The 24,209-nt window shown below is 40.9% G+C and overlaps 1 protein-coding gene across 7 annotated transcripts in view; it reads right to left on the bottom strand.

Annotated features, from left to right (window-relative positions):
- Positions 1-352: 352 nt before the first annotated feature.
- Positions 353-24,209, bottom strand: part of bsna (bassoon presynaptic cytomatrix protein a) — a 141,755-nt gene continuing 117,898 nt past the window's right edge. For 4 of the 7 annotated variants that reach the window (XM_079359081.1, XM_079359083.1, XM_079359082.1 and 1 more), the window contains 11 exons: positions 23,734-23,990; positions 22,114-23,050; positions 17,542-20,044; positions 16,193-16,684; positions 14,473-14,798; positions 11,375-11,468; positions 10,078-10,209; positions 9,740-9,795; positions 7,470-7,606; positions 6,948-7,041; positions 353-2,640 (listed from right to left, as the gene is read on the bottom strand). In XM_079359081.1, the coding sequence (XP_079215207.1) occupies positions 9,755-9,795; positions 10,078-10,209; positions 11,375-11,468; positions 14,473-14,798; positions 16,193-16,684; positions 17,542-20,044; positions 22,114-23,050; positions 23,734-23,990 (4,782 nt within the window). In that variant the 3' untranslated portion in view covers positions 353-2,640; positions 6,948-7,041; positions 7,470-7,606; positions 9,740-9,754. The remainder of the gene's footprint in view (positions 2,641-6,947; positions 7,042-7,469; positions 7,607-9,739; positions 9,796-10,077; positions 10,210-11,374; positions 11,469-14,472; positions 14,799-16,192; positions 16,685-17,541; positions 20,045-22,113; positions 23,051-23,733; positions 23,991-24,209) is intronic. The other 3 variants (XM_079359085.1, XM_079359086.1, XM_079359087.1) reach the window with 1 other exon arrangement.

The raw sequence follows: 24,209 nt of genomic DNA, 5'->3' as shown, positions 1-24,209 counted from the left end.
GTTTTTCTTTTCTTTTCTACATTGTATGATGGTTGTTAAATACACGCATACGGACCTTCACACACTTACATACAAACATTAGGAACAGAACAATATAGAGGTGACTTTGAGGTTTTTTTTACCGCGCCGGGCAGCATGCGAAAGTTCCCAGCGAGCGTTCACACAGACAATATACAGCAGAAGTCGGTTGGTTCGTTGAAGGCCTCACAATATTTGGCCCGACAGAGTATGTTTTGAGTACTGAACCACAGATCCCACAATGCACTGCAGGAGCAACAGCAGGGAGAACACTGACCTGAGAAGTATCCATGACAACTGACAGTCTGAGAGAGAGGTTCTTTTTTTTTGGGGGGGGAGGGGGGCGGGGGGGGTTGCGTTGCAGGTCTGGACGCCACCACAATAGAAAATGAGAAGTTAAAAAAGGCGAGTGGCTTTGTGACACAACCAAGTGTGATGTTTTTGGTTCCTCAGTCACATAAGTGCTGACTTCTTTTTCTCTCTTTTTCGACACTATCTAAGAGTGTGCTTTCCCGTGCACTGTGCACAGTTGAGTGAAGACACATGCTGATACACACTTTACGTGTAAGGAGCTAGACGTTGCTTTTTTTTCTCGAAGACTCCATCCATCTCGGATGGTCAGAAGAATCACATCGAAATCCCAACCCCCTGCAGGTTGCGGCGTGAAAGTCCAGTTCTGCTGTGAAGTGTGACGTGTTTGCTTTTCAGTGCCTCTCTGCTGTCCTGCAGTGCTGCGGATCAGTCCCCAGCTGGCTCATTCGAGCAGCTTTTCACTCCGATCGGCTGACTGAAGACATGATGTCTCACTATCGGTTGGAGGAGGAGATCTGGGTGGTACCAAATGTTTGTTCATCGTTGATCTCCTGTTCTCGGATGTATCAGTACAGAAGTGGTACATTATTAGAGTACGTTTTGTGGTAATTGAAAGTCAGACTTATGGTTCATCAGTGATAAACTAGACAGACGGAGGCAACACATTACTGTTCCACCAACTTTTAAAATGACACAAGATTGTGCTCTTACTTTCTTACCACTAACTCTATTGCTTATGTAAGTATTGATAATAAATAAGAGTCAGAAAATCGACTGGGGGGGCTTGATGAAGCTAACAAAACATTACAAAAAATAAATAAATAAATAAAAAAACAATATCACTTAACAGTTATCAAAATCAATGAAATTTAAAAAATAGAACGTAATCTCACTGTGGCCAGTGTTCCAGCTGATATTTCTACATAAAAAAGGGTGATGAAAACATGTGTTCACATGGTGCAATAAAAAATATGCCACTTTCACTGGAAAATAAAACGTTTAAAAATGATTAAGGCGATATTGGTAACCTGTAACAAAAGAATAAATAAAACCCAGGCAAACTAAAAAAAAAAGAAAACTAAACTCTAAAATAGAAAACATTAAAAGAGGACACAAGAAATGATAACCACCTAAAACATCAAGTGAAATATGAATATATGAGGAGCATGTTGTCGAGCAGTTGCAGAAAAGCACTGCAGGTAAATGTTGTCTTAATGGCTTTATAATGGCTGAAAAACAACCCAACCACAAACAGCTTCACACTGAATACCAAGCCAACTTTAAAAAACACAAAAGGCTCTTTATAATCCCGTGGCTCAATTCCTGTGTGTTGCTCCAGAAATCTGTCTTCTTTGTTATAGTTTACATTATTAAGCCAAGGTGTGTATCCCAGTTTTCAATGGCCTCTGTTTAGTAATGATGAACAGTGTAAGGTCTTGGATATAAAGTTCCATGCATTCCAGATTCCTACGTCTTTTTTTTTTTTTTTCATCCACTATACACTTCTTTAAAGACAAGATTATTGAGCGGGTGGGTTAGAAAGTAAGTCGAAATCAGCATTCAAGAAACACAGACGAAGTCGAAGAAGAGTGGAAGCAAAAGGTTTTCCGATCTGGAATGTAGATAGAAACAGAGCAAACCGTGGACAGCACACTCGTTCTCGGTGTGTGTACATCATTATTTTAAGTCTTATTCATTCAGTATGACATTTCCATTTATTTCCCTCCTGACAGCTGATGTAATTAGAGGTCTTTCGTACCAGAAAAGCCTGCATTTCTTCGTTGAGTTTTATTCCTCTCCCCCTCCTTATTTTCTACTTATCGAGGAGATAGAAAAGAGGAAAGACTGCATATGTTTTGTTTCTTTTAGTGTGAGCACAGGACTGTGAAACCAAGGATCCTAGCATGCCATGATGCTTGTCGTACGGATACCATTTTCCGGTTTGCAGAAGAAAAAAAAGCTGCTCTATAAAGAGTGAAGTCATCAGCATATTGGAGAAGAACTGCATCATTTCCTTCCATCAGCGCTGCACTGATTAACCATCATGGAGGTTTGACGTTGCAGATGTCTTCCATGGGTTCTGCTTGTCTTCAACAGCTGTACAAATCTCAGGTGATGTAAGCATCTCTCCCTCTACTGGCATGGAAGAAGAGTAGCAGCTGACTGCCAGTTTCTCTCATCAAAGGCCCAAGGTGTGTCTCACTGCTACAGTTCCATGACTCCACTGTAGTTGGATGGAGTCTACTTCTTTGGCTGGAGACACTGGATGGAGGACAGACCTTCTGAGGATGGATTTTGGCTTGAAATGATCTGTGTAAAAAAAAACAAATAATAAAAATGAGTCAAAACTATTGAGCACCACCCTTTAAATATTCTCCTAAAGGGGGCAGAATAATCTTTGCACGAAAAGTTTAATCAGTCTTCAGTTGAACAACATAGTCACCCCTAAGAACTGCACAGCAACATCAAATGTCAAACTGTGTCAGGCCGGCTGGACATGAAATGAGCAGAAAAATGTGTTTAAATTGATAAGTTAGCTCGCAGTAAAGCAGAAAGAGTGAAGGAACTACCAAATCAATGGTCGGTATCATTCTACTTAATCGTAGAATCCAGTCAGAGATTTTGTGATCACTAATGTAATGAACATCTTGACACTTTAAAAGTACATACAGCCTACAAATTGTTTAAAAACACACGGCAACTTGTGTAGCAGCCTCTTCACCTGCTGAACCTTTAATCAGTGATTAGATACACCTGTGGAGTAAACCACATGTAGAGGAACTCAACATGTTTCCCCTCAGGATCTCACTTAAGGGCTACAATGCTTTGTGAATAACTGTAATCCTTAACACGATCTAGTCTTAAGTTTTAGGAGAAATTCTTAGAGAATGTCCTGATTCTAAGTAATGTCTCAGTACTTTGTCTCTATGTACTAAAAAGCTTAATAAATACAGCCACTGGTGGGTTTTAAGAACTGTTGCATTTGAGATATGTGAATTGTTTAAACTTGCATTTGTAAGTATTCATGATCGAGTAAAAGAAAACATGATGCACGGTAAATTCCTTCAAAAGCTTAAACTTAGGCATCAGAAATTAGAAGCCTTCAGGGTCTTATCCCAGGATGTGGTTGGTCCCTCCATGAACTCCTGTAGCAACATGTTTCCTAAAAGGATATACCCATCATTTTAGAATCCCTGCCTTCCGGTTTTCTTTCTACTGTCACTGACTCAGATTAGCAATGTGCGTGTGTAGAAGAGCTCAGGACCAGACCTAATCTGTTTCAGTGAGCACAGATGAAAGGGCTGATACACAAAACACACACAGAACCACAAATATAGGCACAATGATGCACACAAATATATTCGAAAATGAGCATGAACAAACACACAGACTCACTGCACTGAAAGAAGGTTCTTAACTGGTCGGTTAGGACCAAAATGTGGGCCACTGAGTTGTTTAGTGGGTCGGGAATGTTTGTGAAGCACCTCTTAGTCATGTTTGGTTTGCTAATTTTGTTTTTGTTTTGTTCCATCAAATGTTTTGTACTCTCTGAGCTCCAAACTGCACATTAAAAAAAAAAAAGTTTTATATCTGAGAGTTGGTGGGTCCCAAGGCTACTCCTGTTGATAACCACTGGGATAAGTATGTACACATGCTGTTATATTATGTTTTTTAGAGAAGGGATTAGCATAGAAAACCCTGAAGGTTAACAATGAAGGATAGTCAGGATGAGATTTTGCTTCGAAAAAACATTATAGGCCCTGTGTCCAGCGTTTTTTTTTAATAATTGTTTCCAATGAGTATAGAGAGCTGTTGTAGCAGCAGGTGGCTGCCTGGACAGAAAACTCGGCGCCCAACATCTTTTTTTTTTTTTTCTCTGTGTGCCTCTCCTTCTTTGCGCTTCCACTCTGAAGCCTCCAAATTGAAAATCGCTCTTTTGAAAATATGTTTTTTTCCACCTATACAGATAGTGTCCCACATCCTTGTTGCTCTGTGTCTGTTTGGGAAATAAACAATATTAAATATAAAAACCATACTGTAAAAAGTAATGTGGCAGTGTCTGACTTCCTGCTATCCCGCTTTCGAACATAGAGCCGGCACCTGGAAAAATGCTAGGTGGACATGGGACTTTACACAAGTACGGGAGCAAATTTAGCAACATGATGACTTGATAACTAACCATGGTGATGGATGGATGGATGGATGGATGGGATAGATAGATAGATAGATAGATAGATAGATAGATAGATAGATAGATAGATAGATAGATAGATACATAGATAGATAGATAGATAGATAGATAGATAGATAGATAGATAGATAGATAGATAGATAGATAGATAGATAGATAGATAGATAGATAGATAGATAGATAGATAGATAGATAGATAGTTTGGGAGATGAGAGAGAAATGTCTTTGCAGCAGTCCCATGAAGCGATTTATCAGCGCATCGCTGCACAGCACACAGTACGACAAGCTCAGTACATTATCTTTTATAGCACATATTCTGCACAGTCTGAAATACAACAGCAACATCAATGCATGCTAATCCCCAAATGGCTCTGCACCAGAACACAAAAAACCCTTTCAGAAAGGAAAAAAAGCATCTACCAGATGTTATTGCTTTTTCTTTTTTTTTCTTTACTAAACTTACATAACACATTTCTATACTTAAATCAAATTCCCATCCCGCTAAATGAGCTTATAAGGTATGTTAAAACTTCAATGTATTAGCACATTTATTTGTATGCATTTTAAGTTGAAAACCAAGAGTCCTCTGTGAGTTAGATGATTAAGTATTGCCTGTGGAATATACATATATGAACATATTATGGTCATGTCAGGGAAACTCATAGTATGTGGATAAAATAAAATAATGTTTTGGTTGTGCATAAATATACACATATGCACACGTCTCTGAGATTAATCTCATAATGGGTTACACATGCACATTGAAAATATCTCCTCAGGGCCTGATTCACATATGCACAGCTTTTTATTTATAGAGCACCTTTCACAGATAAAAGATCACAAAGTGCTTTACAACAATAAAAAGGGGATTAACACTTAAAAACAGAAACAGCAAAACAAACATATAATATGTAAAATAGATAAAAGAGTAGAATAAAACAGCAAAAGGTCAATCAAAAGCCTGTCTACATAAAAGTGTTGTTAACTGCCTCATAAAAATTTCACAGGAGTCTACCGATCTCAGGTTTGGAGGAAGCGCATTCCACAGCTTTGGTGCAAGAATTTGAAATGCACCACGGGTGAGACAAACAAGACATTATGCAGTCTTTTGAGGAGGAATTTAGTCATTTCTATGCCTCTTTGCAGAAACTTTCTAAATCATAAACATTGATAAAATCAATCATCAATCAATCAGCATCTTTTTTTAGTAAGTAGGTTTTTGTGAAGAACATTTATTAGTTACAGTCTTTAAGGAGCATTAGCATAACACAGAACATTGCTAGCTCTGGTCAGGTTAGCATGGCACAACATACCTTTAAAGACTTTCTTGCACTATTTTAGTTAATGTTTGAATATTTCTGCCAAACTCCAATTCTATTTCATTCATTTTTTTTTTTTTTTATCCTGACTGGTTTATAATGATGTTTTATTGTTTTTGTCATTCTTCAGTTGTAATTAGATGTCTGCTCTATTACAATGCAGATAAATAAACCTGTCACTGTGTTCTCTCTATATTCAAAAAGACATCAATGAGCAATGACAGTGGAGGCAGAACAAAGAAAAACTAAATCAGGTTCTCTGAGAGATGCCTTGTTTTTTTCAGGGCTCACTGTCTCACATTGAATGTTGATTGAACAAACACCCTGTTCAGTGTTTTCAGCATTAATGTTCTCTTTTTGATTCATCAAGAGGGAGGAGCTACACACATCGACTCTGATCCTTTATTATTCGGAGTTTGATTTTCAGAGTCAATTTGCCCTTTTAGATTTTAACTAAACAGCAGTTCATTAATTACCAACATGCCCCTGGAAAAAGAAAGACTTTTTTTTTTCTTTGCACATAGCCTATATGAGAGTTGTACGATGGCACACGTGTTATTGCTGCATACTTTGTTGCAGCCTGCTGTTTCCTTATTTAACTCAAAAACATTTATCACGTCTTCTACTACTACAGGCGTTTTTTATTTGTTTCTTTGTTCAGACATATGATGTAAGTGTAGCTGTTTCTTTATTTGTTAGCTGTCTGCTTTCCGTTATATATATATATATATATATTTCTAATATATATTTGTGCTAGTTGCAAAGCATTCCCTTCTCCCGAGGTTTTATTGATAACTTCATCAGCAACTAGTCGACTCGAACCTGAAGTCGAGCAAACCCCTAATACAAAAACAGAACCAAAGCACATGAAGTGAAAACAGCAACAGTCAACCTTTCAAATGATTAATTGTGTGCCTTGTGTTTTTGGTAGCTCAAGGTGACCTTCAAAAGTTATCTGTGTCATCCAAATTACAAATCATGTAGTGGAAGTATACTGGTTAAATAATTAACGAAAAACAAAGTCTTACCTTGCAAACACATGTATAGTGCTCATGTAAAAGGGGTAACATTTCTCCATGGAATCAGTTAAGTGAAAGGTTACTTACTGTCTGGCCTGACAGAGAGATCTGTGAGTTCTCTCTGTCAGTGTGCGCTCAGCCATGAGACATGAAGTATCCAGAGGAGTCCAGTCCTTGTTGGCTGCAAGAGAAGGAGCAGCATTTAAGATGCAACGTTTTTTGAATGTAAACATCCATTCAAATTAATAGACTTAAGACTGACTGGTAATTCATTCTAATTAATGACAGTGCGACATAAAGGGAAATCGATTCACATGTTTATGACTCGTGAGGATAAATGACATGATTATCATCCTTGTGATACAGTGTCTTGCCAAGCCAGTTCTGTCAGACCGTCCCATTGGCTTTGCATTCATCCTAAAGATGATGCGAAAGTCATAGAGAGTTTTGGTTTCTGAAAACTTCAACATTCTTTGTGTGGCTTCTGCTCTCCTGTGTGATGGAGTTTTAATGGAATTAAAACGGCTTGCAAATTAAAACTTTCATACTGATAGCAGTAATGAACACATAAAGTGAAGCAGTGTTAGCTTGAGAAATTGAAGCACTCACCAGTATATGCTCAGCTCTTGTCAGCATCCTCTCTCTCCTTCCTCTCTCTCTCTTTAAGTGAAACATAAGCAGGGGGAACTTCACAGGTTTTTCTGGTACAAGGCCTCATAGAGTCAACATTTCACATTTACATAGTCCTGTAAACACATGGAAACATTCAGTCAGGTGAGGTGACGATTTGTCAGCTCTGAGGTTATTCAAATTAGATTGTCACATACTCAGTTCAAGAACACTTGTGTAGGCCTATTTCATTGGGATCTATGCACTGTTCAATCAGAAACTGGTTCTCCACTAACTCAAGACAAAATGCACGTCATTCTCCAAACCCAACATTGCAGAAGATGGTTGACAAATCACAAGTTTGACAAGACACAGCATTTTAAAGAGTCACAGAATACAACATATTTTACTTAGTGTGTGTCTGGTTAGATCACAAACTCACGTTCAAATTCCACATCAGTGGATTCCTCTGAAGAAACAGAACAAACTTCCCAATGCTGAGCAGAAGACAGCTCATTGAGGCTGTCTTTTTATCTGTTCTGGATTATGGTGACGTGTCTGACACCATGCCGCCACGCTTGGTCCACGAAATTCTATTGATCACTCTGCCCTCAGAGTAATTACAGGTGACAGTTAATCCACTCATCATTGCATTTTATATGAAAAGGGTTGGCTGGGCCCATCTTTAACTGTGAGACACAACAGGCATTGGTTTTTATTTATTTATGCAGCCTTAATTGGCAAAATGCCGCCATGCATCCCTTTTTCATAAAACCAGTCTCATAGTCAGCGCTCAACACGTTCCAGTGACTGGCTGAAGCTTGAATCCCACGGGCAAACACTTCACTTTGAAAAGCTGTTTTTAGCTTCTTTGTGCGCTCGCATAGAACAGTGTGCAACAGACTTTCAAACTATGGGTCCATTTGAAACTATGATAACAAACCCTGCCTTCAAAATGTAACTGTTTTTTTACACTCTGGAGAGATGCCAGAGTGTAGCTGCTACACACTGCTACACAGGGAGCGCACCAGAGCTGTTTGGGGGTTTCAATGCCTTGCTCAAGGGTACATCGACAGTACTTGGGACGCGCCCTGGCACCAGTTTCCATATTTTGGTCCACATCGGGACTTGAACAATTCCCAGTTCCATGACAAATGGCAAATGGAAATGGGCGATGAGAAAAAACAATAGAAAAAATAGAGAAAAGGGAAGAGGCGATGCTTTAAGAAGACTGATTTCAGTAAACTCTCTTCCTCTCTCTGCTGCCCACAAGAGTCAATACACAGCATGCTAGAGCTTTCTGTCAACATCCCAGTAGACCTGAACTGGCAGCATCTCAAAGACAGAGATTCATTTTTACGAGTGTTGCACTTGAACTGAAGAAAACAATAGTATCCGGTCCTTTTTCAGAGATCAATTTATTTGTACTACATAAAAATAGTTTGAAAAAAATGAACAGAATCAGCTGCTCATTGTTAAACAAGAAAATAAAAACTTGTTTCGTAGTTTGATTGATGATTGATGTTTACGGCCCTGTCACACCATGCAGACGGCAAAGAACTAGCGGGGACGAAAGCCGCCTGGGGTGTCACCTCACGTCGCCTCAAGTTGCCTTTTGTCTTGGTCAAAAAGCTGCACTAGAACACACCACAAAAGATAGCTGTTCTGTGCATGCTTGAAAGTAAAAAACTCCTGACGGCAGTGGTCTGTTGTTATGCTAGTCGCTGCTTGCTGCTCGTTGATCGTGCGGTCAACCAGCCGACCACAGTAATCGGGAATGATGTCTGGGAACAAGTTGATAATAGAACTTGTGTTGTTAGCCCTTGTTTTTCAGTGGAAAAATAAAATAAAAGGCTGAGGCGTCAAATAAGGAGTAACCAAACCTATGGATGAAATCAAGGATACTACAGCTGCATGCTCAAGGGGCTATGCTGAACCTGGGTCGAGAGCTGGAGAGAAATAAAACCTCTGAATAGTCAAATCACAGAGATTCCGCTCACCGACCGATACAACATGTTGACAGGGGCAAACAGTTACAGACGGAGCCAGACACTGCAAAAACTAAGGCGACAACCGCTCACCGACGGTCAAACTAGGACAGACAGCCGACAATCTTCTTTAGAGTCCTGCAAGAACACATCTGACATGTGGCTGCAAGAACTTCAGGGGATCAAACCCTTGGACAATCTGTTTGAGAGCAACAGACTCCATCAACTTAACCACATCTGTAGGATTCATATGATAAAAAGAACATGAGAGAAACTGCATACCTTCAAATTAGTACTTTAGAACAAGGAGGAGAACTTCTTGCCAAAACCGGTAATAGCTGTAAAAAAAAAAAAAAAAGAGGCAAAGAGGTTAAACATACACATATACAACTTAATCTGACATTGTGTTTTATTTATATATAGGCCTATCAGTTCTTTGTAATGCTATTTTTTCTTTTAGTAGTTCTTTATTGACTGACAACATGACACATTAACAGTCACTTCAAACTGAGTGCCAAGAGTCTTGTTTGACATTTACGCTAATTTAGTCATCAATTAGGTCAAATACTTAAAAAATATTAGACTTTTAACATGGTGAAAATTGTTGTTGAGTGTCATACCTTCTCCTAGTTTGCCAGCCTGCTCAGCGGCACTTCCTGGCAGGATCTTGGACAGCATCCCTTCTCCCTCCATGCCGGGCTGACCTGCGGCTGCACTGCCTATTCCTCCTGGCCGAGGAGCCGCCTTGGAGCCTGGATGGGGGAAAAAAAAAACAGAAAGAGGAAGAGATAATGACATGAAATGAGAAGGGTAGAGATAGAAGTATTCTGAAGACATATATAGGAGGGATCTGTGCCGAGGCTAATATTAGATGGCATCTAACTGTGTGCACATTTTTCACAAGATGAAATCTCTTTGTGTCAAGTCCTCGACACTGTTGTTGCTTTTCACTAAAAAATGCTTCAATTGTGTTATTTCACCCTGTAGGAATTTTCCCTCTTTGAAATCAAGAAGTACTTGCTGTTTCTTCCCATTAAGTTTACTTATTAGCTTTACAAAGCAAAAATTTGCAAGCATACAGGCAAAATTTTGCCAAAGAAGTGACTACAACCGCAGTTTACCAAACTTTTTTTTTTTTTGCAGGGCCCCCACTTCTGTAGAGGAAGTTATAGTTAAATTTTAAATAAATTTGTATTGAATGTGGAAAGGAATCAGAAACACACCTTGATAAAATACATTTTGAAATTATTTTTTATGAATTTTTTTTGCCTTTCAAATTAACTGCGGAAATTACCATGATGACTCAGTAAGTTTTGTATTTATTTATTTATTTTTTAATTAGCCTATGTCTTTTTTTTCTTTTTTTTTTTTAAGTGAGCTGATCAATACATTCAATAAGGTTTCCCAGAGGGAATATAACCTTCATGAAAATCAGCAGGAGCAAAAACAAGTTCAATGTATTGATAATGTTACATATTTCATTATAGGTGATGCAAACATATTGTTACCTTGATGACTGTATTATTTTGCTCTTTCAGGCTCTTGCCCTGAGAGCTGCTTACTTAGTGGCTGCCTTGGCACTTGGCTTGACATTTAAACTTACTGCACTTGCAATACCATTTCAATATTGGAAAGTGAACAGCCAGTTACTTACGCTATATTTCCTCAATGAAATATCTGACTTCCACACTTGCTAATTAGTAAGAACTCTGAAACTGTTCTCCTGCAATGAAACAAAACCCCCCTCGATGTTTTCCTCTGTTGGATAATCTGCAGATTAATCTGTCTAGTTGAGACTTCACACACACATGTTACATAAAAGAGGCAGAACGGGAAGCAGCCGGTAAGATATTGGAGCAGTGGGTGTATCACTGTGTGTGTGTTTGTGTTTGTATGTGTGTGAAAATGAAACCCTACCTATGCCTGTAAGTGGGGGCTGGGCTGCTTTATTAGCCATGACTGGTGCTGCCTTTGCTCCAATAGCTGTTGCTGGAGGGGTGTCTATCTTGGCCTACAAAGAGAGAGAGAAAGAGAGAGAGTATAAGACAGTGTTTTCAAATTGTCAAATCACCAGAAAAGTTATCTTATGACACTATCAAAGAGGTCTAAGCTGTTCATCATGTTGTTTTTAAATACCCATCAATACCTATCATGCATAATCAAGAAAAAAACAGTCTTTTCAACGGGCAGAAACCCCTCAGTGTTTCACAAAGCTGATGATAGACAGAAATGATAGAACTATGAAATTCATCTCTATGGGTTAGAGGGTAAGGGTAAGGGTCTATTTTTTGTAGTACCATCTTTCTTTTCTCAAAGCCACAGGATTGTCATGGTTGTTTATAATCTGTTGGACATTTGAATAATGTTATTTTCTTTCTCCATTTTATGACTACAAATTAATATTTTTTCCAAAAAACATCAGCAATATATACAAATAGTTACCCAATCCACCTGTCTTAATTAGTAATAAGGACCTTATTTTCCCATCTTTTTATCTGTCAGGGCAAGTAATGTCAATGACGATGACATGTATAGACAGCACTGTATGTAATATGCACAGGCTGGCAAGGAAGTTCTCTTGGCGTTCAGATACAGTTAAGGTGAACCTTTTTAGACTTTTCTGTATCCCTCTTCATATTGCTCCCTTGTGGGTCAAGTTTAAGAAAACAAGCACCCAGAAGCTCCAGGTTGCCTTTAATGATTGTATGCTTTTTTTGCTGAAAAAACCAAGAGGGGGCAGTGCGAGTGAAATGTTTTGTAATGTTGGAGTCAGCACGCTCCAAGCTCTGTTGCGAAATCTGATGTACAAATGTATCTGCCGCCTGAATGATTCTCAAAATATCATTACGCTGCTGACAAATCCTCATCTCAGTACTGTACAATAAAAGTCACCTCTGTGGAAGCATTGATATAATTTTCTTATACCAATGTTTAAGCTCTATGTCTTTTAAATGGACCTTAAGTCAATTTATCATGATAAATCACTATAAAAGTCTATTTTACTACTACATAGCTACTTTGTGTTCCAGTGCCCGTATCCACAAACATTCTGAGAATCCTCTCAGAGAACACTTAACTTAGCTTAAAAAACCCCAGCAAGGAGTCTTAGTTTAAGAGCAATGTCTGAACATTCAGGGAAGAGACTTTTATCTTAGTGAGGAGGCGTGGTTGGCCCCCGCTAACCTCCTTTAGCATTGGAAACACTGGACAATTCTTTACAAAAGTGGATGGGAAAGTGCTGGCCAACAATTCCTTGAGGCCGCAAGTTTTAAAAAGGGATTCGCGCATCCGAGTGTTCATGAAAACTAACGATCTGTTGGAAGAGAAATGTGGAGATGCTTTGTTGTTATTTGATGTTGATTTAATACGAGAAATTGTCATAGAAAACCTTGTTAATAAAAAAGAAAAGGGATGCAGATCATGACAGTTAGCACCGCAATAATTTGCCTTGAACAACTTTGATCATTCTTAAACCCCGAGGTAAACTCTGAACGTGATGGTGATGTTGTAAAACGATCAAAGTGAAGTGATCATTTGTAAGATGCACTTAAAAAGTATAACGCCTACAAGATATTTGAAATCACATTCCAATTTGTGCAGCAGCTTCTTCACCTGCTGATCGTTACATCAACGTGTGAAGGGTCTTAATTAGAGATTGGATGCACCTGTGGAGCTGACCGCATGAAGAGAAACTCAGCATGCATGTCTCACTTTGTACTGAAAAAAGTCAGATAATGAAATGTCTGCACAAATCATGTGTGTCTGTTGTGCCCACTATGAGTCAAAAATATTCTTCATGTAGTGTTTGAAGGACATCTCTCATTTTCTCCTCAGCCTGAGAAACTCTTAAACCTGTCAGAAGTCCTTCTCACTACTCCTCACAGTTTTACACCTTAGGAGCTCTTTTAAGGGCTGAGACACTTTGAATAACTTTCATCTTTACAAGGATCTAGTCTGAATTTTGACTTTCTTAGTACTCCAGAGGCTTTGTGAATATGGGCCCTGGTTTTTATATTCCTCATTTTGCTTCTGGTCTTTGTGTCACTCATATTTAAAAAAAACATTTTCATAAAATTGATTTAACAGACTGGAGTGCCAAATTATCACATTCTGTATCTGTTTCGCCTACTCCAGTCTAGCTGCAGAAAAGCTGAGTTGTTGCATCAGGTATGGTTTAGCTCACAGAAGTTCCTTATTTACAGCTTTTTAGTCAATGCTTTTAATTACACAATGGACCGAACATAAAAATGTAAGTGGATGAGTTTGCAGACTGAATAATAATCATGAAAAATACCATTTACAGTTTATGGCTTCCCTGTTAGAGTTTGTCACTGGCAGAGCTTTCAGAATATTTCTCAGACACATTCCTGCATAATTTGATCTCAGACCATATGAATTATTTCACTTGGCTCTCCCTGCGGATAACACAACAATGCAGCAATATGAAAATCATGAACGCTGAGGGAAACCATGAATAATTTGGGGAATGGGGATATTCATGTGGACGTCATTGGCACCACATTTATATATTTACTGAATACAGAATACATTCAAGAAGAGAATAATTAAAACATGGGACATTTAACATTTTATGTTATATTAAGGCAGTTAAACTCTAGTTCCTTATAGATAAACAAGGATTTATGATAACGGAGACGAAGAAGTTTCCAAGCTGTCATTTGGAGTGTTATTTTCCTGAATGTCTAGCAGAGAGTGAATCAGCTACATTCACTTATCAGCTGCCTCTGTGTTAATCAGTGTTAGATAAGGGCTGCCAGCAGACGCACAGCAGAATATAAATAAACTATCAAAACTGGTAGGTGTTGAACTCTTTTCTCTGGAGACAGGACGAATGGGAAACAAGCCGTAAAGATGAAGAGGGAGGTGGCAGACGATGTAAAATGTTTATCTTTATCTGGTGTAACGGAAATAATACCCAATCCTTCGTCATATTATTATGAAACCACAATTATTTTTGTCAATTCTTTCATCTACTCCTCACTTTCTGTACTCACCATTGCGGGTGGCGTCGTTCCTGGTGGACCTGTCTGTCTGGCCTGCCCCATTGGTCCACCGGCTGGTCCCATCTGCCCGGGCTTTGCTTGGTTCTGCCCCATCCCCATTCCTTGTCCCTGTGCTGGGGACTGCTGCTGAGGACCAGAAACCGCTGACGCCCCGGGCTGCCCTGGTCGGGCTGCTGATGTCTGGGCTTGTTGCTGGAGCTGGGTCCTCTGTCCTGAAGTCCCATCTGTCTGTGCACCTGGACCCCCCTGTCGCCCTGTTCCCATTGGGCCACCAGTGGGTCCCTGAGCACGGGAAGCGCTGCCAGACCTCGAGGAGCCTGGAATAAAAAAATTGACTTCCTTTTCAATGAGAAATTTGAAGTCAGTGTTTCAAACTTTCCTGTCTTACCACATGAACTAGAAAAAGGGAAAATAACATCTGTTTCTTGTCTTATTGAACGGTTGCTGGAAAAAGATTTGACTGATCATTGTTAGTCAGGTCCAGCATATTGAAATAGGTAATATTGCTTGGATATTACTACCTTTCAGAAAGCCTTTGTAATACTAGAGTTCTTGTCCACTATTACACAACTACAGTGTTGAATTCACAAGTGTATGCATATGTTCTTATTATAAAAAGGACATCATCATTATATAGTAGAAGTTGAAAGGTGAAATAGTAATTTAGGGGGGCATGCAACATATGTTGCTAGTAAAGATTAAAACAGTGAGTTATTGAGAATACTAGTAAGAAAACAGCCACAATGGAGTCCTGGAAGAAAACATTTATATGAAAAGTTAGGCCCGTAGTAGTTAAAACTGTAGATCCCTGAGGTGACAGCTGATAATAAAAGAGTGTCTAACTCTGGATATTACATATTGTTGCCACAGACCATAAACAAATTCACAGATATTTTTCCCCACAAGATAAATGCTATAGATGCTCTTGTAATGATTTATTGTATACCATATTGAAGAACATTTTGTTGCAGTCTGTTATTAATCTGTCACTTTTTCATTTAGTACAACTCATGACCCTATTTTATTATTTGTGTGACTATATATGTCTGCATTTTTATAATTCAAAAACAATTTGAGTGAAAAAAGATATGCAGAGAAGATAGTGATTGTACAAGAAAATTGATAAACTACTACTGATTTAGTAAACTCTGCAGTAATCAAGGACTGACATTAATGGGAAATATGTAACTCTGACACATAGTGTTTAAAATGATAACTAAAGTCCAAATTCAAGACATTGAAGAAAGCTGTCTCCCCCTGCCTCCTCATTCCTAGAGTCAATGTACACGCAGGTTACCACACAGAAGCTTTTGAATCGCTCTTGAGACCATTCTGCATTCTTATCCACCTCCAATATTAATCCAAGTTTTACCACATTTCTGGTCCTGGAGCTTATTTAAAAAATGCAGAGGCGATTTAGGAATCAGTCATATCTAAACCAATTAGTTTGCCTGCTTCCATTGCTGCGACACCTATGGGTTTTTTCTGTTTGCCTGGCAAACTGAGGGGTTCCAAAACAACCATATGGGGATGCCATTCTGTAACCATTCTGCGAGGATATACTTGCTTCTGCATTGTACTCACTTACAACATAGCATGTTTCCTCAATGTCTATAATTTAAAAATGATTTTTATCTTCAAATTCAAATATTGTTCTATCAAACTTTCACAAACTGCTGATCTAATTAAGTTTTAATAGTACCGTGTGTACCTGGTGGTTGGCCCTGCATGTCTCCTGGCGGCTGGGACTTGCTGCGTGAGGAACGGTGAGGGTCTCCCTGTCTTGAGGAACGCTGACCATGGTGGTGCCCAGATGGATCCCGGGAGTAGTCAGAAGATTGGTAAACTCCAGACCTAGACTCTCCTCTCCTTCCTGAAGATGAAGATCGTCCTGAAGGGTCATGACGCATTGATGGGTCTTTGGGATGCCCCTTAGATGACCTAGAGGCCCTTGGCTCATCTGAATGACGTGATGATGTATGTCGGCCAGTGCTTCCATGATGTCGGTGGTCACGGGAGTGGCGCCCTCCATGGCCGTACTCATCCTGGGGCCAAAGGTCCTCCTCAGGAGGCTCATCATAATCATGGTAAGTGTGTTTGACACCATGCCGGCTTCTCCCAGATGAATGACTGCTGCCGTAGTGACGAGAACTGGAGCGTGGCTTCTCAAACCAGTCCGTTTCTTCTTGACCCAGATGGTAGGCTTTGGAAACCGAAAGCAGATCACAGTCAATCTCCATGTCGTTTGGAGACAGCGGCATGCAGGCTGAGAGAAGGAAGGAGACAGGAAGAAGACCAACAGCATGCAAAAGAAAAGAATAGGAGGAAGAAGACACAGAAAGAAAGGCAGAAAATAAAAATTGTACATCCATGCAAAATACACTTCACATCACTTACACACATTACAAGCTAATATAAACAGGATAAAACATACACTGCAAAACTGTCACTTTTGGAAACATTTTTATCTTGATCATTTTTTTAAATTAAATTTCAATGAAGAAAGTTTTAATATCTGCTTCTTTTTATGATCTAGAGAAAAGCCCTTTGTTTTGATAGTTATAAAATATGACCAGGCTATTGTTTTAGATAAGATTTAGAAACAAAACTGTTTGTGAGGAACAGTATTGCAGTGTATACAAAAAATTAGTAAACCAGAATGCATGTAAACAAAATTTTAAAACAGATATAATTTCAGATAAAATCCTGTTAAGAAAGAAATGCTTCTGTGCGTGCAAAGAAGACCTTTCAAGTGAATCAGAGTGTAGCGAACGAAGAAAACGGCCACGCCGAAGAACCATGCGAATATTGGACAGACAGACGACTGGACGGACAGGCGGAAGGATGAACAGGCAGGCAGACAGACAGACAGCAGTCCACTGATAAGAGAACTCCAAGTGACTCTCAGGAAGAAGAAAACATCAGCATGCAACAACTATCTTTTTTCTCTTTCTTTTTCTCGTCTAAGCCTAGCCTCCGGGTGGGTGGGGGACTTTGAGATAAACGGTGGGGGCAGTAGTAGGTAGTGAGACTGTGTGGGCATTCAGCCCCCACAATTACCTTCACTGTCTGACACAGCGCAATGATAATCGTCTATAATGTATGTATCATCCGATTTGTAGACATGGGTCCGGGGAAGGTCCCGAATGTGGTCTTGCACATCTGGTAGCGAGTGGCTGGAACCATATTGGCCAATATAGTAATGATATCTACTGCTCCGACTGTCATATGGGTCAGGACCTAAGCTTGATGATCGCCCAGAACCCATAAACCTCCCCAGAGGACTGAGCGGGCTCTCCTCTTCAGAGAACTGCCGGGTTGGGTGGCGCCCACGGCTATAGCCAGATCGATAGGAGCGATCATCCCTCTCGTAAGATCTGCTGCGATACCCAGAATAGTCCCTGGATGAGATCTTGTCCATGCCATAGCCAGTGGAACGAGAGCGGCCGGTGGAAGTATAATAAATCCGATCGTCGTCCTCCACCATTGAACCGTAGTGTCGACTACCATGACTGGTGCCACTGCCATTTTCGTAAGCACTCCTCTTAAAGCCGTAATCTTCTATCAGCTTGCGCCCTCGGATGTTAGCAGAGGGATAAGTCCCACCTGCTGTTGAGGAGTAGGAGGCCAGGTCTGCCTCCACATCCCGAGCCTCCTCAATGGGGGAAAACTTAGAGATTTTTTGTTCCATGCTCCCCAGTTTTCTGTGCTTGCTGCGTTTGGTGGACATGACAGCAGGAGCCAGGAGGCTTCTAGTGGATGACGAAGGTTTCTGTACCCCTGAGCGGATGCTGCCATGTTTGTTGTCGTAGTCATAGTAATAGGGGGATCCCCCACCCATGCTAGAGCTCACGCTGCTGCTGCTGCCCCCTAGAGGTCCGTGCCTGTAGCTGCTCTTACCCCTGCCATGGTGGTCGTACAGATCTTCCTGCAACGCTGCTTCTTCTTCGGGTGCCCGGCCATAAGAGGAGCTGCCAATTCCCCCACGTGTGGTGCTGCCAATGGTGCTGCTGTGGCCATGGATGTCTCCTGGATAGCGCCCACTGCCGCCGTGATGCATCATGTCCCCTGTCATCGTGCCCAGCCCGTCTTTTGCCGTAAGCTCACTGACATCATCAATCATCATGTAGTTCCTTGGAATGTTTTGCTCTAAGCCAGGAGCCCCATACATCCCATCTGCAGTGCTGTATGTGGAGGGACTGTCTACAGAGTGCCCATAGGCATTGGAAACTGTAGAAGTATACTGTCCATAAGAGCTTGCTGTGGTGGTAGTGTAGCCATAAGTATTAGCAGTGGTTGTGGTGTACTGGCCATAAGAATTAGCTGAGGTTGAAGTATATTGGCCATAAGTGCTTGGTGGTAGTGTAGAGTACCCACCATAGCTGCTGGACACTGGTGCTGAGCCATAAGGCCCATAGGAGCTCGCCATAGTTGTTGATCCAGTGTACTGACCATAGGAAGGGGCACCACTAGAATAGGTAGCATCCTGGGCAGTTGTAGTGACCACAACTGTTGGGTTACTGATCGTCTCATAGTTGGTGGGCATCTTGTGCTCCAGGTCAGCCAGGGAAGTCTGTCTTGGTCTTCCTGGATGGACTGTAAGAATGTCAGCTTGGGGCTGCCCAGGGTATGGGGTGGTTTGGCTTGGGTAGGAGGACACAGCGCTTGGATAGGGTGAGCTGTGGGTGGGGTATGGGGGCTGACCAGGTGGTGCAGGCCCAAAACCTGTATGGCCTGGCTGGGACTGAGGTGCAGCTGGTATCCCAAGGTCTGTCTGGGGGTATGGGGGTTGAGATTGGGGGTAGGTGTGGGAAGGGTAGGAGGACTGAGACTGGTAAGAAGGTCCTGGAGGTGGGGCATGACTCTGGAGGGGTGTGGGCTGTGGCAGTGCCTGGGACTGAGACACTGTTGGATAAGGTGGCTGGTTAAATGTTGAAGACTGGTACGGCAGACTTGATTGCTGAGTTGGTGCTGCCGGTTGGCTCTGGGGGTACTGACATGAGAGGAAGGAAGAGGTTGGTGGGTACTGAGCTGCTGTGCTAAGATCGCTGGTGAACTGGCTGAGAGGGGCAGTGCTAGGCCTTGTTGACAGTAGGCCATTGGTCTCATGGGAAGCAGCTGCAGCTGCCAAACGTAAGTTATTTAACTCACTATCGGACATGTAGTCCCTAGTGTCCCCCATACATCTCAAGTATGCAATATCCCTCCTCTCCCTCTCCTTGACCAGCGTCTCTTTCCTTTGATGGATTCCCAGCTCTAAGTATCTCAGTTTAGCATCAATCTCTTTCTCTTCTTCTTCAAGTTCAGCTTGTTGCTTTCTCAGCTTGGTTGACTCTTGCTCCACGGCCTTCAGTTCATGGGTAAGGTCTTTGAGGAGGCTGGCTTTTGCAGCAAGGCCAGACCTGGAGCAGGGCTTGAGGCTGGGCACGGAGGGCAGGTAGACCTGTTGAAGGGTAGGTGTCATCATGGGCAGATGAGCTGCTGTGGTGGTCTCGTCGGGAGGAGGGCTGGGCAGGGTTCTCTTGACCTTACGGAGCAGTGAGCTCTGCTGTAGAGCTGCCAGCTGGAGAGAGATAGAGGGGAGGGAGAACATGGGAAGGCAGAGACCCATGGCAAGAAAGGAATTGAAAAGGGTAAAAGATGTGGAAAGCGACCATTGAAACAAGTGAAATGGACAGAATGGAAGACATTGTGGAAATGAAATGCAAATGTGAGATAGACAAGATTATGATGGCAAGAGACAATGGTGGGATATTTGGAAAGATGATATGTTTAAAGAAGTTGAAGAATGAAAAGCAAAACATTTGACCAAAAATGCAAAACAGAGAGGGGAAAGCAAAAATCAGTGTGGAGGGGAGTAAGCAAGGAAGGAGAGTTGCATGAAACAGGTACAGGACAAAATATAATGGAATTTAAAAAGGAATGGGATTTAAAGGAACAGAAAACAAAACAAAAGGTGGTAGATGTATAATTGCAACGTTTTCAAGGCAAGAAAGTTGAATAATGTAAAATGACAGATGATTATCAAAACAGTTAAACAGGACAACAGGCAGGGGGGGGAGAGAAAAACTCAAATTGAGGAAAAGATTAACAAACAGAAGAGGTATGGAGAGGTAGTACAATATACAAGGGAGACAAAGGACACATATAGACACAGAGACAAGGACAACGGGAAACAAAAATGGAGCTTGTGTTAGAGGACATGGAAAAACATTTTACGTAAGTTGCAATTATATTGCATTATTCTATTTGTAAATCTACAAAAGCCCAGTCCATTAAATAAAAATGTGGAAAGATTAAATCTAAAAAAAAAAGTGTGCCATAGACTGTTTACTCAGCTTTACTGGAAACTGCCTACTGTCATACTAGTCAGACTAAGAATGATGTAACAAGAGAGTGAGTACGTAGTAGGTTATGAAATCTTATAATACAAATGTATGTGTGCCAGAAATCGCCAAATGTGTACTAGATTGGTCAGATTTTTGTCACAAGAAAGCACACTGGTCATACTAAACTGTCTGATAACCCAATACAGTTCTCAGACTATCCAATGGCAGAGCTTGCCAGCCAAAAAAGGCAGAAACACATGCGCATCACTTATTCAGTCTTAATAAAATGCAAGACATGATGTAGAAAGACTCCCAACATGATGGCTCACAAAGATTAACTTTTCTTATTTGTTTGCTATATGCATTAAACGACATAATGTTTGTGTGCCTCTGCGTTTCTTTGTGCATCACATCTAGAGCTTGCCAGCCAGCCAACAATAAAAGTAATTTGCAGTACGTTTTGCATGTGGTCAAATAACATCTACGCCGCTGCATATATGTAATAATCATGTATATTGTTAGAGAATTCTATAAGTGGCTGGATGGTCAAGCTACTATGGTGCAATTTAAATCGATGTAGCTAGGACCGAAAATTTGTTTTTGATGCAGCCCTGTGACCTGCATTTTAGAATGTTGCGAGGGCATATAAATGATCAGAGAAGTTGACAGTATGCAGTTTATACTGTCTGAGTAAGTAGTAGGCAACACCTTAGTAGCTACATGGTTTTAGACGCAAGTGTCAGCTTTTTAAAACTTCTGGAAAGAAATAATAAACTCATCAGGATATTTTTGGGACAGCTGTGTCTGACAAAAGGCATTAAGTTAAAAAGGGTCAGACAATTAGGAAGATGCGCTCTTTCTTGCTCATTTACTAATCTGTGCACTTTATTCTCAAATAAAGGCAAATAAAAAAAGGTTTTTAATCAATGTAATAATGTCAGTTTATCATAGACATAGGTAATCAGGGATTTGGACTTAAGCATCAAGACTTTTGAACTGAATTAAATAAAAGGATGAATTATTTCTCCTTCTGCAGTACTGTTAAGTTTTTTTGGTGCCACTGAAGTTGTAGACTTCCAAGCAGGCAACCTGGGTTTGTATTGAATGTCTGGCTCCTTTCCTGCATGTCAATCAGCACTCTCGATCCCTCCCCAATGTCTGACTCTGTTCACTAACCTATCTCTAAATAAAGAAATATAAAGCCCAAAAATATACCTTAAACCTTTTTAGCAGGTTGGTAAATCTAACTTTTTTTTACATTTATGTTTTAATGCGTGTGCAAGGATTGTTTAAGTGACCTTACCTGGCTCTGGAGCGCTTGTTGTTGATAGAGGGAAAGCCTGGCCTTTGTGTGTTCGTCCATGGTGGGGCTGAGGGGCTTGGGATCTGACATCGACCTTTGAGTGGTCTTGATGGGTCGGGGCACAGAGGGGTGTCGCTGGGGGGACTCAGCTGTATAGGACTTCTGCTGAGGTGTGACATGGGCCTTGTTCAGCCTCTCACTAGACAGAGAATTCTCCAATAGACGATGAGGGGACACAGGAGAGACAGGGGAGTAAAGGACTTGTGGAGATTTTGGGGTAGACTGCTGCTGCCGGATTATGCTGGAAATTGACTCGTTGTGGAGGTGGTTGTGAGGCTGATAGTTAATGTCGAGCGGGTCAGGGCGACGGCGCTCAAACTTGGCTGCATTGGCTGCAATGTGCTGCTGCTGGCGCTGCTGGGTCAGAAGGTCAGCAGAACCAGATTGTTGTGTTCCACTACTGGTGGAGGAAGAATATGGACTGACCGTGGTTGGTATACTCAGCTGGGGAGCTACAACTACCTGTGACTGGGCTTCAGGGTCAGTCTGGCATGCTAGAGACTGACCTTTATGGGTCCTTTCAGGACCAGAGATGTAGTGCACAATCTCTACTTTGTTTGGGTCTGGTAAAGTCACATGAATTGCTGGGGAGACTCTTCCTAGGTGCTCCACTTCTGTCTGACAAGACATTTCCCTGATGGTCTGGATGGCAATACTTGAGGATACCATTTTGGATGTGTCAGTTTTGGAATCAGAAGCTCCACCAGTAGTGGCTGCATTGCTACCACCAGCAGAATTGGACTCAGAGTGGCGTGAGAAACGAGAACGTCGACGGCGGATTGGCTGTCCTGTCTCAGCCTTGTCCTCATCATCATCTGTCTGCACAGAGCAGTCAACACTGCGACCACGCCTTCTGGTGCGATGACGCATCATATACCTGGGATAATGAAGAAGAGAGAGGAGCAAATTATTAAAGAACCAAACAAATAACAGTAAAATATTTTTTATACCTGTTTTAAGAAAAAGGTTATTTGAGTTAATTCATTTTCATGAAACTATTACTTTTCCCTTTTTGTCAAGGTATGGTATTCCTTGTGCGCAAGTCAAAAAAAACATTGTGGAGGCTGATTAAAAGAAAAATCCAGGGAAGGGGCATGTTCTCATGGATGGCCCATGATTTACATCTTAGTTGGATGGCTTGATGCTGACACATAATGCTGAAGTACCTTTAATGGGCTAACAGAATAAGCATTGCTAAAAACACCCCATCTTGCATAAGTAAAATGGTATAACAATGTGTTACAAAGTAGAGCACATCAGCAGTTAACAGATAGAAATAGTTTATTTACATATCTACATTCTGTAAAACTACAGTTGTTATTGGTAACTCAGTTAGCTGAAAGTTTTTGCCATGAAACATTGAAGTTAATAGAAAGAGTTTAAAAATAATCCTTGCCTCAAATAGAAATACATATGCACATTTTCCCATTCAAAAAGTAATCTCTACATGCACTCTGCATTTACACTTACCTTATCTTACACCCACTAACACACACCTCTATGAATCATTTTACCTAGTCATTCCAACCAACCAACGTACTAACGCACACACATCTTTACCTCTCCTCGCCATCTTCATCATCTGTCTGCACACAGCTATCCACAATCCTGCGTGGGGAGCTGTAAAACACCACACCATCTCCGTCCAAGCTGTCCCTACTCAGCCTGGTCATGGAGCTGTGTTTCCTCATGTTGCTTCTGGTCTCCATATGCTCCTCCTGGCTCCTAAGACAAATCTCTGAGGAGGAGTTAGGGAGGGAACGAGAGCCTATCTGAGAGTCGGTGTAGGGGTGCATCGGCTGGCCATTCATATCCAGCTGGAGAAAAGAGGATTGTTTCAAGGTTAATATGTTGATTGGTTTACCCCTATCCATGTTTTTTGAGACCAAATAAAGCATTGGTTTTCAAACATATATCGCTGATTATCTTTAATTCTTATAGATATTTTGAAATCGCATCAGAATATTTCTTTTTTGCATTTAACTATGCAGTATTTATTATAACAAAGCCAAATGTTCTTTGCAAGCCTTATTTGA

This window comes from Symphodus melops (assembly GCF_947650265.1).
Source record: "Symphodus melops genome assembly, chromosome: 13".
Lineage (NCBI taxonomy): Eukaryota > Metazoa > Chordata > Actinopteri > Labriformes > Labridae > Symphodus > Symphodus melops.
This window is presented reverse-complemented; position numbering and strand designations above follow the sequence as displayed.